This window comes from Esox lucius, chromosome 8, assembly GCF_011004845.1.
Source record: "Esox lucius isolate fEsoLuc1 chromosome 8, fEsoLuc1.pri, whole genome shotgun sequence".
NCBI classification, from domain to species: domain Eukaryota; kingdom Metazoa; phylum Chordata; class Actinopteri; order Esociformes; family Esocidae; genus Esox; species Esox lucius.
In genome coordinates, this window is record NC_047576.1 from 30951245 (window position 1) to 30967037 (window position 15793).

Consider the following 15793-nt stretch of genomic DNA (forward strand, 5'->3'; position numbering starts at 1 on the left):
AGGAACCCCCATATTAAGTAACCCCCAACAGTTGTGCAATTATTGGCCAACTTTCTAATTTGTTGAATTACCATCACCACCATCTTCTTCCGCTTATCCGGGGCCGGGTCGCGGGGGCAGCAGCTCTAAGCAGGGATGCCCAGACTTCCCTCTCCCCAGACACTTCCTCCAGCTCTTCCGGGGGGACACCAAGGCGTTCCCAGGCCAGCCGGGAGACATAGTCCCTCCAGCGTGTCCTAGGTCTTCCCCGGGGTCTCCGCCCGGTGGGATGGGACCGGAACACCTTCCCAGGAAGGCGTTCCGGAGGCATCCGAAACAGATGCCCAAGCCACATCAGCTGACCCCTCTCGATGTGGAGGAGCAGGGGCTCTACTCTGAGCTCCTCCCGGGTGACTGAGCTTCTCACCCTATCTCTAAGGGATCGCCCAGCCACCCCTGCGGAGAAATGCTCCATTTCGGCCGCCTGTATCCGGGATCTTGTCCTTTCGGTCAATTGTTGAATTACATTATAATTCATTTTTATTTGTATTACAAATGACAGATCTTAGTCTTCTCTGAGTGTCTACAAGAAATTTGTAGCTAGCTTTCTTGCTTTCAGGTAAAGAAATATCTCTTTGATATTGCATGACATATTTACGATCCCCCAAAAACATTTTAACCTCCATATATTTCTATAAAAAATGGTGGTGGGCTATCTGAAAGGTTATATTGATTAGCAAAACGTATTGTTGCATTCCAGTGCTATTACGTTTTAACCTTAAGATTCACTTCCCCGGCCACTAGAAACATTGGCCCAATGCCAATGTCCCCCCAAAACCCTAAGCCCTGAACCCTCACAGACTTAACTGACGTCACCTGGTAACTGATTGAGTGTTGAAGCTGCAAGGACTCTGAATGCTATAAAAAGTAGTAGGACAGCACTTTGGACATTATCATGTGACCTTGATGACGCTGAAACCATGTTGCACACTATTGTGGGTTGGGACTTTTTTAAGTTTTTTACTTTCTTGGCAGCCAAGGCACTCAATAGACCCGACTGCGTGATTTATGTCTTGCAGGCTCTTGCCCTACAGAGTGGACAAGAGGTAATTGTCAATAATAATCTATATTTGCCAATAATCAATGTTCTATTTTTGGTCAAAACAGCATTGTTAAGCAAAAACTAAAATAAATAGTTGAATATACTAGGTGTGTAATAAGGTGATTACAATCATCTGATTTCATGTGTTCTATGTGCCATCTTAAATCCTTGTTGATGTAGTGCAGTTTACTGTTCTTCTCTTGTAAAAGGTTTGCCCGTAATTTACTGACGGTCCCCTAACCATAAGAGACTGCTATGTGCATTGTTTGATACACCGGCTTGTAGTGTGGCTGAGTTCAGAAAACAAGACCTGATCTTGGAAAACCACTGATAGCCCATGCAGTAGTTTCCACTACAGAATTGTGTCTGTTTTTAATGCAGTTCTGCCGGAGGGCCCGAATATCACAGTCATCCAATATTAGTTTTCGGATTCTCACAAACCTTTAATGATATTATGTACATGAGATGGTGAGATACCCAAACTCTTTGCAATTTTACTTTTATAAATGTTATTTAAAAATGGTTGCACTATTTGCCTCTGCAGTCTTTCACAGAGTGGTGAACCCCTCCCCATCCTCACTTCTGACAGACCCATCCTCTCTGGAATTATTTTTTAATACCCAGTCATGTTACTGACCTGTTGCCAGTTGAAGTAATTTGTGTGATATTCCAGCAAGTTAAATTTTTTAGCATTATACAACTTTTCCAGTCTTTTGGTGCCTCTGTCCCAATATCCACAAACACCTAATACAACCACACCCTAACATCCAGGTGAAATAAATAGCAGCCTGACCTCTCCGTAATCTTCGCTCTTTATTGCACTGAGCAGAACAGTACACACCTTCTTGTTCAAGCACACACGCAGCGTAATACAAATCCAGACAAGGCAATTTTTTCTCTCCTGGTGCCGACGGGGAACTTGACCAATATGTAGGAGGGCTGTTTATTAACTTTTACACATTTGTATTTAAACATTAAAAAATACTTTTGGGGGCTTAACTGGGGATACACAGATTTGTGACATGGCTATAGCCCTGGTTTAGTGCCGTGACTGGCGTTTAGTTAGGTCCAGGAAATAGACTCGCTTGGAAAGCTGGCCAGAAAAAAGATAACTGATGCAAACGGTTTTACTTTAAAGAATAAATTATTAAAACAACATCATTTGTTCAGGAATATAACTAGCAAGATGTTATGTCTTAATTTCTATTCACCATATTAAATCAAAATTCGAAAAGGAATGCAGTTACTGGTGATTGTTTTCATGAAAGTTCCATAAACTGTTTTTTATTTGGACACATCAAACAGTGATTTTGACCCAATAATCAGCGTTCACGTTGAATCAGTGAATCGGGTACAATCTTTTTTAACAAGGAATAAAATCACATCACTACTAAAGTCGACCAATCACTGATAAAAGGGCCTAGACAAAAGCTGTCCGGCACACAAACACTTGAAATGAAAACCCATACAGTGTTGTACCTCGTTTCCTCCCTCAGGGAACAGACGTACATGTCAAAGTGTTTAAAAACTAGGTTGAAACTTGAGCCTACTCAGGCCACTGTTTGACAAGCAGGGCATTCTGTCCTTTGTAAAATTCCACAGTTAGCTGGAATCCCCTACGTCTACCAGTAGTGTCAGATTCTTCTTTTCAGACACTGCAGTGTAGTGTGTAAAATTCCACTGTGTCAACAACAGCCATGAAGTGAAGCCAAGAGGTAGTGACGTTACCATCGCTCCACATCTTGCCAGGGTTACACCCACCCCACCATTTCTGAAAGGCAGGGATGGGGTTTGGTTAAGTCTGAAATCAGGTTAAATGTATTGACTCCTTTCAAGCAGTCAATGTGGAGGGGTCCTGGTGGAAGGAAATTACTGGGTAAAAAGTAATACAGTGTATCTAAGAGGAAGCCTGAAATAACACACTCAGGAAAATAAACACTCAAATGTAATAGAGGTACAAAAAAAACAAAGAAAGACAGAGGCCATTTCTATTGTGTCGAGTTTTGTTATTTACAACAGTGGGTTTGATTTTAAGACATTCCCATCATAAAAAACGGAGATGTTTAAGGTATGGAGAGAGGTGCACTGGTTGGCGTTTTAGTATTTCACATCAACAAACACAAATAGATGGTTTAAGAACACCCCCCACTTTTATGGTTTCCGTGAGATCACGTTTTAAATCAACTGTTTACAACTGTCCTGTAGGAAAACCCCACTACATAAAAACACACAGTATATACATGAGTCACATAAAATGGAAGGCACAGGAATGTTAGTTTACTGCTATAATAAGACCTCTGAAGGTTTTATACCACTAAATGTTAGGGATCATTGTCTCTGTCAAGGTTATTCAATCACTTCAGGTTTACACCAAACCTTCTTCATTCATATTAGATGTAAAAAATAAGTTTTGCAAATGCAAAATGTAATTTATCTTATAAAAATAATAGAAAAATATCAACACCAATGTATGGCCATCTGCAAAGTCTTGTTGGATTGGTTGACTGTGCTTCTCCCAGCATTCCCAGTTCTCACTTCCGGGCTTTCCCCCGTGTCTCCCGCTTCAGAAACATTTTGTTCTGGATCTCGTTGAGTGAAAGGGACACTGAGCAGCGTGAGGGATTCTCCTTCCTGTACATGATGCTCTCCTTGATTGCCTCCTTTATCACCTGTAGAGAGGAGGGTGGAGGAGGTTGAATGGATTAAAGAGTTACCATAGGATCCTTAGTTAGTGATGGATAATTGACCAAACTTTAATACTCCAGGAAAAATTGTCTGACATATTTAGAAATGGGTGTGCAGTAACCAGTGGTGATGCTGTGGTCGAACATTAAATGTACCTCAATGTTGTTGAGTGTATTGAACTCCATGAGGTCGTGGAGCTGTGTAAAGGCCTGGTTAGAGTAATGGAAGTTAAACGTAGAATATGGCGTCTCAGGGTCATCAAATATGTCAAAGTCAGCCATCTCCTTCTCCTTTTCTGTCTCACGAGGCACTCCTTCAAACACACCACAAAGGGATGATATGTAATTTAGGGTGATGGTAACTATGACCAGCTAATAACTGGTCAGTAATGTCTTTCCTTGTGTGAAAGTGACAGCGAGGACTAGCCTAAGCTCCATAAGTATTCTCATCCCGTTTTAACAATTTCAGTTTCAGTACAGGATTTCTAGCAATTTCTCATCCACTAGGAAGAAATTGTGTGCCTGATATACCAGCTATCGACTTGCCCTTTCATTTATACCCTGAATAAAATTTCAAATATTTGATAGTATATAATATTATATAGACCATTTCGGAGACCAGTCTCTGAAATTACATAACTTACCAGGGGCTTTGAACATCCTGAAGTTGATGTTAACCAGGACAAAATGGATGACAGTGGGACAATTTCGTTCCCCCTTTTTCGGCTTGAAGACATAGCACTCTTTCAGGCCCTCACGGTCAAACACTTTTGGGTCGATCTTAGGGAAAGGCAGCTTGTTCATTCGGGCCCACTTTTCAGCTAGCAGCAGCTCCTATTTACAAGAATGAAAGTTTGCCACTTGTTTTACTTATGAAAAAAAATCTAATGCATAAAAATAATTAAAATGAGTAAAACTACTGTATCCTTTATCCTACAATACAGACCTATATCCATCGTTGCTAAAATGAACCATGATCGTTTTAAAACCAGGAAGCACTTGGCATCACAATTGACGGCTGACCTTGAATGGTGGGCTGGAGTCACTGGGGCGGGCCGAGAAGTCGAAGGAGATGATGAGGTCAACGCCACGTTGCGGCCGCAAGATGAGGGGGTACGGGAGGTTATAGGTCAGACCACTGTCCACTATGTGGATTTTCTTACTCTTCACGTCCAGTGGCTCATAGATACCAGCAAATTCATCTGGGTCTGAGAATGTTATGGAACACAATGCAAAATAAATATATTATGTGTTCCTGTAGACATGTGTAACGGAAGGTGTGTGGGTGGGTGTTTGTGATGGTCATTCAATAACTGAGAAATTCTGCTTTTATTGAGAATTTCTCATTTAAAATTTTGTAAATAATTCCTTCTGCTGTCAACCATCTAGGACATTTACAGAACATTGTGTGACCAAAGGCAACTGAACTACAGCCTGTCCCATGTATTACCATCAGGCAAACAATAAATGATTAAATCACACTCATTCTCTTGGATCTCCAGATTTGACATCTGACCTGTGACAGCGTCCACTTCATCCTCTACAGAGGCACACGAGTTCTGGTACATTAAATCTCCAAATGAGGAGAATGGCAAGTTGGTGTTGAGGTTGAGGCCTAGCATGAAGTTATGGACCTTCCCGGCCCGCCCCTCTCGCGTGTTGAACAGGGCGGAGTCACTAAAGAGGGAGGTGATCATTCGCTGGACCCAGCTCTTTTCTGCAGTACGTTGGTATTCATCATCTGGGTTCTCACTGCCCCCTGGAGAGAGGAGATTAAGAAAACAGAAAATAAGATATGTACACTGTGTGCACAATTATTAGGCAAGTGAGTATTCTGATCGTATTATTATTTCTATGCCCTTTTTCTAACTCCAAACCATTTAAACTTGAATGCTCATTGGATTTAATCATTTTCAGGTTTGAGGCTTAAATAATTTTCAAGCCTCATAGATGCCTGAATAATGACCTGGCCCCCTTCCTTACCGGATTTAAATCCTATTGAGAACTTTTTGATCCTTCTCAGATGTGAGATTTACAGTCAGGGAAGAAAATACACCTATTTGAACAACATTTGGGAGACTGTGGTTGCTGTTTCATCAAAAGTTGATTGTGAACAGATCAAGAAACTAACAGACTGCATGGATGGAAGACTCATGGCAGGGTGTCTATATCAGTCACTGAATATTTTTGAAAGGCCAGAAGTGTTATTTAATTTTCATTTTCTGTTATTTGTTACACTTACTCAAAAAATTGAGAATAAACAAGAGAGTTGGAGAAATTATTTTTGTAATTTAGTTGCCTATAATTCTGCACACTAATTGTTTCCTAATAATTGTGCACACTTGTTTTCCCTTGAGAAAGATCAAAACTAATTTTGAATTGACTGAGAGCATTGTGGTTGTTCAACAATAAAATAAATATTGTGGAATACGATTTGCCTAATAATTGTGCACTCAGTGTAGATAAAGAATGGCCTCATGGGATGCAGGCCTTTATATCCTTGATAGGCCCGAAATGGCATGGCACAAATCCACTCAAGGGCCAATTGATCAATCAGTCCATAAAACATGAATACTTGTATAAACTTGCATAAAGGCATAAATGTTTCTCTTTATCTCACTCTCATACATGAACAGAGATTCATCACCACAGAGGTTATTGGCTAACCACCCACATATTCTTGGCCCTAAACAGGTTCAACAAGGTTTGCTGAAATACCCTCAAATCTGAAAACCACAAAGAGAAAGACATTGTACTGTAGATGCACTTGGAAAGAATAAGGAAACACTGACAGAACCTTAGGCAATACATACAATTCTCTAATCAAATCTCTGATATACTAATCTCCTTATTTATAAGCATTATGCATGACAACATATCAGAAAATTGTATTACATAAAGGTATAAAAACATGTAGGTATGAAAAATGCCTTGTCAGGAAAGTTTGACAAATGTGTCCAAAAGAAACTTGTATCACAGTAAAACCATTCTCTTTTTTCAGGGTTTTGTTAATGTCCCGTTAACATTATGCATCAAGGATATTATATGTATCACCTTTTTGAGGTTCCTCATCATTGTCCAGACTGTCCTCACCCACGATTTGTTGAGGTTTTATATTTTCTGTGGTAAAAGACAAGGATATATTATTTTAATCACACTGTCACTCATCTAATTATTCACTTGTGAGGCTATCCAGTTACATTTCAATACCCTGTTAGAAACCATGTACAGGAAATACTATGTTAATTATGGCTTTTGATGTTGAGTCAGTTTTATAGTTACATTACATTAAAAATGTGTTTTTAGTAAGTAACTGTGGGTTTCTATTTTTATTTATAAACAATGTGATTGTATTGTTTGACTAATAATTTAATTACCAATACAGCCAGGCCAATTTGCATTCCGTGTGTGATTGGAATTCCATTGTGTCAATTAATTTTTGTATTTTGGAACAACACCATACAAATTAATGTATGTAATTTTAGCGACTTACCCATATTGTGGGTAAAATCTTAACTATAATTGAGGTAAAATTGTTCAAAGAAAAAAAGGGAGAAATCCTGAAGAAACAAATCTATGTTCTGAAATATAAATACATTTGTTTTTCAACATTCAACAGATTAATTCGGGACTCTTGGTCATGAATCAACATTACGAATGTTGGAGAACAAACAAATGAAGAGAGACAAAAGATAGTTGACACACACACACAACTTAATTGGCGACATTTAGGTCATGGTTAACGCAGAGGGTTCAGTGTTAATATTGGAGTGCTAAGGAAGATGTGTTTGTAGTTACCAAGCTCCTCCTCCATGGTACTTCCCCCAACTGTGTCTTTGACCCCTATAACTCTGTTGAATAAGATGGAAAAGGCACTTCCCCACACCCCTGGAGAAAGAAAACCAATCCATGAAAATCAACATCAATTTAATAATCACTTATGAGCAGGAATTCAATATGATCCATACGAGAGCTAGTTAGGACTGAACCCGGCACCTTTGGTTATGAGAATTCTCCCTACAACAATATCTGATAAAAAAAAAAAAAAAAAAGCTGGAAAAGACAGTCACAATATAGAGAAATACAATTGCATGAAAACCAAAGATCATGAAAACTACATGTACAGTTAGTTCTGGAAACCATTGGACATTTTGTTATTTTGTCTGTTTTGCAAAATACACTCAAGTTACAGTTTTTTATAGTAAGGTATGAATATGGGCTTAAAGTGCAGTCTCTCAGCTTTAATTTGAGGGCATTCACATCCACATTGGAGGAAGGGTTTAGGAATCACAGCTCTTTAATATGTAGCCCCCTCTTTTTCAAGGGACCAAAAGTAATTGGGCAATTGACTTAAAAGCTGTTTCATGGACCGGTGTGGGCTATTCCATCATTATTTCTTCATCAATTAAGCAGGTAAAAGGTCTGGAGTTTATTCCACAAGTGGCATTCGCATTTGGAAGCTGTTGCTGTGAACCCACAACATGCAGACAAAGGAGCTTTCAAAGCAAGTGAAACAGGCCATCCTTAGGCTGCAAAAAAAATTCCATCAGAGAGATAGCAGGAACATTAGGACTGTTAATTACAAAAAGGCTTGGATGTTCATGGAAGACAATAGTGGTGGATGATCATAGGATCCTTTCTATGGTAAAGAAAAACCCCTTCACAACAAGTGAAGAACACTCTTCAGGAGGTAGGCATATCATTATCCAAGTCTACCATAAAGAGAAGACTTCACAAGTGCCAATACAGAGGGTTCACCACAAGGTGCAAACCATTCATAAATCTCAAGAATAGAAAGGCCAGATTAGACATTGCCAAAAAACATCTAAAAAAGCAAGCCCAGTTCTGGAACAGAATTCTTTGGACAGATGAAACTAAGAATGATGGGAGGACAAACGTATGGAAGGCTTGTAATAGCTCATGACCTAAAGCATACCACATGATCTGTAAAACACTGAAGGCAGTGTGAGGGCATGGCATGCAGGGCTTCCAATGGCACTGGGTGACTAATGTTTATTTATGATGTGACAGAAGACAGAAGCAGCCAGATTAATTCTGAAGTATATTATATATTTCCTGCACAGATTCAGCCAAATTCAGCAAAGTTAATTGGACGGCGCTTCACTTTACAGGTAGACAATGACCCAAAACATACTGTGAAAGCAAAAAAGTTTAATATTCTGCAATGGCCGAGTGAATCACCTGATCTTAACCCAATCGAGAATGCATTTCACTTGCTCAAGTCAAAACTTAAGGCTGAAAGACCCACAAACAAACAAAAACTGAAGACTGCTGCCGTAAAGGCCAGGCAAAGCATCACAAAGGAGGAAACCCTACTTTTGGTGAAGTCCATACATTCCAGATTTCAAGCAGTCATTGCCTGCAAAGGATTTTATTTATGATAGCGTTAATTTGTCCAATTACGTTTGAGCCCCTGCAATAAGGGGATTGTGTATGAAAAAGGTTGCAATTCCTTAACGTTTCATACAATACAATTGTTTAACCCCTTGAATTAAAGCTGAAAGTCTGTACTTCAACGGCATCTCAGTTGTTTCATATCAAATCCATTGTGATGGTGTACATAGCCAAAATGATTGCAAGAATAAGATTTAAGTTATTGCAAGAAAAGTAGCAAATTCAGTGGAAGGGAGCTATACAAATAGTACATGCAAAACACCAGTTTCAACATCAATAGTGACGAGGCAACTCCAGGATGCTGGCCTTCTAGGCAGAGTTGCATAAAAAAAGCCATATCTCAGGGTGGCCAATAAAAAGAAAAGATGGACAAATGTTTATAGACATTAGACAGTAAGATTGAAAAGAAAAACATTATTACAGACCTATGAATGTTTTAATAACTGACGTTTTCTGGCCCTCAAGTCATGTATTACAATACTAAATAAAGAGCCTTCCTTTGAATATCAAAATCCCAATTTAGCCCTCAAGCCTAAACATTTGGCCACCGCTGGTGTTAATTAAGAACTGCAATTTTCATTGATAAGATATTACCACCAAAAGTCAACATTTACACAGACAGCCTAATTGTAATTTAGTTGCAGATCAGCTATTTTGTCATAAGGTGTAAACGCAGCCGGAGTAGCCGGTCTTTTAGCTAGGCCAAATGGTTATTTAACCACTGTGTATGAATACAGGTTGTGAGATAGCTAATCATGGGAGTAATCTTTTCAGATATGCTATGAGGAAGTGCCAAAGATATTGTGTTGTATATGTATATATATGTTTGTGTAATTACCCATAAGGAAATGTAGTGGGTTCTCGTCATACTTCTTTACAGCAGTTCCCATGAAGAACTTGCTTCCAAAAAGGTCAGGGGTCATGAACGTTCCATACTTTGCCATTCCAATCTCATAAGGGCTGAACTCCACCCAGTCTGTCAAAACAAATAGTTAAATGTGATTAAGCTGTCATTAACAGAGCATATTTGGGAAATTGTGTGGGCCCATTTCAATCTGCAGTAAAATAAGTTCAAAATGAAAATTGTACAAATAGCAGCAACATATTGAATTGTGAGTAAAACAGATTTCAATATAACTGACAATAATAACAACAACACAATAAATAAAAGATATAGTCAGACAGTTTGTGTTCACCAACCAACCCATGTTTGGGATGCCAAACAGTTCCAGTTTACTTGAGGAGCAAATGTGGGATAGGTTTACTAAGAATCATTGGGGTGTAAATGTTATGAAAAGAGGATAACCCAGGCTTACATTAAAAGTGAACAGTACAAGCATCAGTCATTATTACATTTATTTATGATAATAGGTGCTGAAGGGGAAAACTACCTGGTTGCTTAGTGAAAAAACATCAGCCACACATACTGCAAGGCACAACACAATGTACATGGTGATCAAATACATCAGAGTTCCTCCAAGCAACAGAACACTATCACCTTCCAGCCTAATCTTGGCCCTGCATTAAGGAATTGCAGATTATGGTATTATTTTTGGCTTTCTCAGGAAGACAAAGTATTTCCTTCTCACACCAGAGATACGAGTAGGGGAATTTACACTGACTGACTTGTTTTGTTTCCTCATGTTTTGTCTTCCTTCTAGCACATACAATAGCTCTCAAAATTATTCACATACCCCCTGGAACTTTGAATTTAAATCAGGATTTTTTGACACAAAAATGGTCTAGTGAAAAATAAGAAATACAAATTGTTCATAATTATTTACAAATAAAACAAAAAATTATGGACTGCATAAGATTTCACTCCCTTTTGGTAGGGTGGAGAGAATAAGGCACAACTCTGAATTAGAACAGGCCATCCAAAAAAAATAATGGAGTATCTGGATGAGAAGTGTTCAAGTCAGGGAGGCCTATAAGAATTCAAACCAAGTTAGTGTTGTAGATCAGACTCTGCCAAACTCAGAAATGTGGAATGGTCACATTGATCATTTGGCATGGGGTTTCTTGTGGAAATGTGATCTGTGCTAGGTAAACACGCCCATCAATATATATAACCACTAGCAACCATCTTTACAGGGAGATTAATTGAACATGTAACATCAGACAACTCTGCTGGAGTGCTTTTTATAAATCTTCTTTCTCCCATGATTTTTGACAGAGTGTGTTCTTACTAAGTTAACCACTATAAGAATGATATACAGTTAGGTCCAGAAATGATTGGACACTGATACAAGGTTTGTTATTTTGGCTGTTACCAATATATATTCAAGTTAGAGTTAAATAATGAATACGGGCTTAAAGTGCAGTCTCTCAGCTTTAATTTGAAAAGGTATTCACATCCAAATTGGAGGAAGGGTTTAGGAATCACAGCTCTTTAATAAGAAGCCCCCTCTTTTACAATTGTCAAAAGTAATTGGACAATTGACTTAAAAGCTGCTTCATGGACAGGTGTGGGCTATTCCTTTGTTATTTCTTCATCAGTTAAGCAGGTAAAGGGTCAGGAGTTGATTCCACGTGTGGCATTCGCATTTGGAAGCTGTTGATGTGAACCTACAACATGCGGTCAAAGGAGCTCTCAATGCAAGTGAAACAGGCAAAAATAAGGTCCATCAGAGAGATAGCAAGAACATTAGGAGCGGCCAAATAAACAGTTTGGTACATTCTGAGGCCTGGACATCCATGGAAGACAACAGTGGTGGATGATCCAGCCAAGTGAAGAACACTCTCCCGGAGGTAGGCATATCATTATCCAAGTCAACCAAGAAGAGAAGACTTCACGAAAGCTAATACAGAGGGTTCACCACAAAGTGCAAAGCATTCATAATCCTCAAGAATAGAAAGGCCTGATTACACTGCCAAAAAACATCTAAAAAAGTCAGCCCAGTTCTGGAACAGCACTGTTTGGACTGATGAAACTAAGATCAACCTGTACCCGAATGATGGGTGAAAAATGTATGGAGAAGGCTAGGAACGGCTCATAATCCAAAGCATACCACATTATCTGTAAAACAAGGTGGAGGCAGTGTTGATTGGGCAGGGGACAATGACCCAAAACATACTATTAAAGCAACCAAGGAGTTTAAGGCAAAGAAGGGGAATATTCTGTTATGGCCCAGTCAATCACCTGATCTCAACCCGATCGAGCATGTATCACTTGAAGACAAAACCTAAGGCAGAAAGACTCACAAACAAACAACAAACGAAGACAGCTGCAGTAAAGGCCTGGCAAAGCATCACAAAGGAGGAAGCCCAGCGTTTGGGGATGTCCATATGTTCCAGACTCCAAGCAGTCATTGCCTGCAAAGAATTCTCGACAAAGTATTATAAATTAACATTATATTTATGATAATGTTAATTTGTCCAATTACATTTCAGCCCCTGAAATAAGGGGGCTGTGTATATAAAGGGGTTGCAATTCCTTAACATTTCATGCAATATTTTTGCTCAACAATTTTGTTGAATTAAAACTGAATGTCTGCATCTCAAATTAATCTCAGTTGTTTCATTTCAAATCCATTGTGTAGGTGTACAGAGCCAAATTATGAAAAATGTGTCAGTGTCCAAATATTTCCAAAACTTTCTGTATTGGGGCCAGATTTTATTCAATTGTAGCACTTTTGTTTAGTGTGAGATGTAATGTGTTCACTCTCCCACTGAAAAAAGCCACTTTCAGCTCAATACATTTCCGCCTCAGGGAAATATGAATTTTCCCTGTATTCCAAAATATCTTCCACAGCCAAGCTTAGATATACTGTGGATACTGCAACAGCCAGGGTGCCTCATTGGAGTGTAAATAAAATTAAATAAAAACTAATGTCAAATCTTGGCTAGAATTTGTCACTTCTAAACAATTTGTTGATCAGATTTTTTTACTTTGACATTATTGCATTTTTTGTTTATAAAATGTGGAAGGTCAATGGGGGGTGAAAGCCTTTGAAAGACACCATCTAGTTTATTAAAATAAGATGTACTTTCTTCTGAGCACTGTTGTTGTCCTGCCTACCCATCTTTTAGATGAACGTGCTAATTGTACTGTATGCCACTCCAATGATCTGCAAAATACAGTGGAACATAAAAAAATTAAATTGCCATGAATATTAACACTCAGCAAACACTCATCGGTTCAGTCAACTTAACAGAAAGCCGTTTGCCCTGAAGGTCTGTTTCGGACAAAGTTAACCCCTACAGACAACCCAATTATGTTATGTCCACCAAACTGATTTATTACACAACTTAATCAACGATTATACTACTTGGCATCAGGACCTAAGGGCAAACTTGACCAGTTTGACCATAACATTGTCATCCCACATTGTACTACTACACCTCAAAGTGTTGAAGTTCCATATCATAATACAGCACAAAAAATGCAACTATAGTAATCTAATTCCCAGACTTTGCCCATTATAAGTCAATAAGAAGGCTGTGAAAAATACCAGTGTCGATAGGCATTGGTTTAATCTTCTAATCTATTGACCATTCAGCTCTCACAAACACTATCCCATGTGTTTTTTGCAACCAAGAACCTCCTCCTACATGCCAGTTATGGAGTGGCCCTGAATGTATTGTGTTACAATAATAATCAGTTTGGCATGGAGCTAAAAGACACGCATTAATCTAAGACATCCCAATGTTTAGAGTTAATCTACTGATACTGATTTACTGAAGCTCACATATATTGACTGCCTCACAAGTCCACGCATCGGTAAATATACATAGTTAATCTGGAGTTGTCACGATGGTAAACATCAAACCCAGAAGGGGCCTTGGCCCAGTGTGGTGAACCACAGGATGACTACGATGATGGACCCTCCCAGTGCAGAAGAGCCAGATCCTCCTGTTTCAGTTATTCGTATTTTGTATAATTTGTATAACCATAACAAACCAAATGGTACATTGCAACATTGCTGGGGGACAGTCGTGTGAGCATACAGTGGAGCCGAGCTGTCTCGCTAGCACTGACTTGTGGTATAAAACGGCCGTAACTGCTTAATTTAAACTGGTAATTCATTTGGTACTATGATTTGACTGCCATTGAATAGACAGGATGTGATAGAAGTGTTAATTTGCAAGACCAAACATCCAAAATGCTGATCCATTTAATGCCACACCTTGCAGTATTTTGAGTCACTAAATTCAAGACTCGTTATTTTATACTCCCATAGAACAATACAGTCCACCCATAAAGCCCAATGCTGAATGAATAGGTTACAAAAATAGAAATGCTTGTTATCCAAAAATTGTTAGCTACATTATCCTTTTTTTTTTAATACCACTTTTGGCAAAATCCTTTGCGACTTCTCACCTCCAGTTTCCTTCAGTAGAGTGTGTTGAGACCTGCAAACTGTCATTACAACCACATTTATACCTGGAGTTCCCCTGCTTTCTTTATCCTTATCTTGTCAAATTCAGATGGTGTTCATGTGTTTCCACATTATATTAAAACAAGTCTCTTATCTGTTCTAATTCTGTCCTGGCCAGTGGTGTAATTGACCGGTCTATCAGGTATCCTGTCTCGGAAGGACCATCTGGATCTGTCTCCACCTGTACTAATTTCACCCACTAGTCATCTGAATAGTTTAATTTGTTGATGAACAATGTGGTCTTAAAAGGTAATGCACTTACGTGGCACAGCAAGTAGAGAACTGACCTCAACTTAGAGAAGATAGAAACAATATTGTTTTTGACCAAGTGTGTATCACCAATAAATCCCTTATTACTGCCACACACTGGTTGGCCGATCTAGCAGCAATACAGGGTTTCAAGAGTTAATTGTAATCATCGATTGTATATGTAAGACCTTTTTTAGAAGTACATTATGTGCATAGTCACAGTATTGATGATAGTTGCTCTGCAAAACCTCATACTTTGCTGAGTACCAAGAGTATTTTGATAGTGTAACATTTGCAGAGCTGGCTAATGGTAAATAACAATGTACAAAAATATAAATGTCACATACAACAAAGACTTGATCATACAGTTTACTCTGTACTGTTAAAACCAGCCTTCACCTTTTAAGAGCACACTTCTCTGTAGCTACTGAAGCTGGTTACGACACCAAACTGCAATAATGTCAAGACCCTGGTGTGGACGACAAGCACGCAAATAAGCTTCCCTAAGATTGTGAAGAAATTCTTCAGTTGTGCAAACCTATTTTCCCATCAGCTGTCTTGGTGGTTGTTCCCAGGATGTTACGGAGATACTGCCAAATTCACTAAAAGGAAGTTGGAGGTGGCTTAAGTTAGAAAAATTTGTATTAAATTCTCTGGCTTCAGCTCTGGTGGACAGTCCTGCAATCAGCATGGCAACATCTCTTTCAGTGAACACAGTGCATTTACAAACATGATCCTTGTGCCTACCTGATGGTGGACCAAAAGTGTTTCAGTTGTAAAACTGCATCATGTGATTGCAAAGTAAACCGACACAAAATCCAATGCAGTAAGCCAGGGTAGGAAAACTAAACATTTACAACAAAAGCATATATTATCAAGATTAAAAAAGGTTACACAAACATAAATTGCTGAATTTCTAGGTCCCTACCCATCCAAAAGTATAGGCACTGTCAGAATGTGGATAATATCTACAGTATGTCATG

General features: G+C 38.9%; 1 protein-coding gene across 1 annotated transcript in view; it reads right to left on the reverse strand.

The window, feature by feature from the left end:
• Window positions 1–1882: 1882 nt before the first annotated feature.
• pla2g4ab (phospholipase A2, group IVAb (cytosolic, calcium-dependent)) overlaps window positions 1883–15793 on the reverse strand; it is a 50350-nt gene continuing 36439 nt past the window's right edge. The window contains exons 11-18 of the mRNA XM_013135127.4: window positions 10019–10156; window positions 7564–7653; window positions 6820–6885; window positions 5282–5524; window positions 4789–4973; window positions 4410–4599; window positions 3922–4079; window positions 1883–3750 (exon numbers count right to left, since the gene is read on the reverse strand). Coding sequence (XP_012990581.3) covers window positions 3613–3750; window positions 3922–4079; window positions 4410–4599; window positions 4789–4973; window positions 5282–5524; window positions 6820–6885; window positions 7564–7653; window positions 10019–10156 — 1208 coding nt within the window. The 3' untranslated portion in view covers window positions 1883–3612. The remainder of the gene's footprint in view (window positions 3751–3921; window positions 4080–4409; window positions 4600–4788; window positions 4974–5281; window positions 5525–6819; window positions 6886–7563; window positions 7654–10018; window positions 10157–15793) is intronic.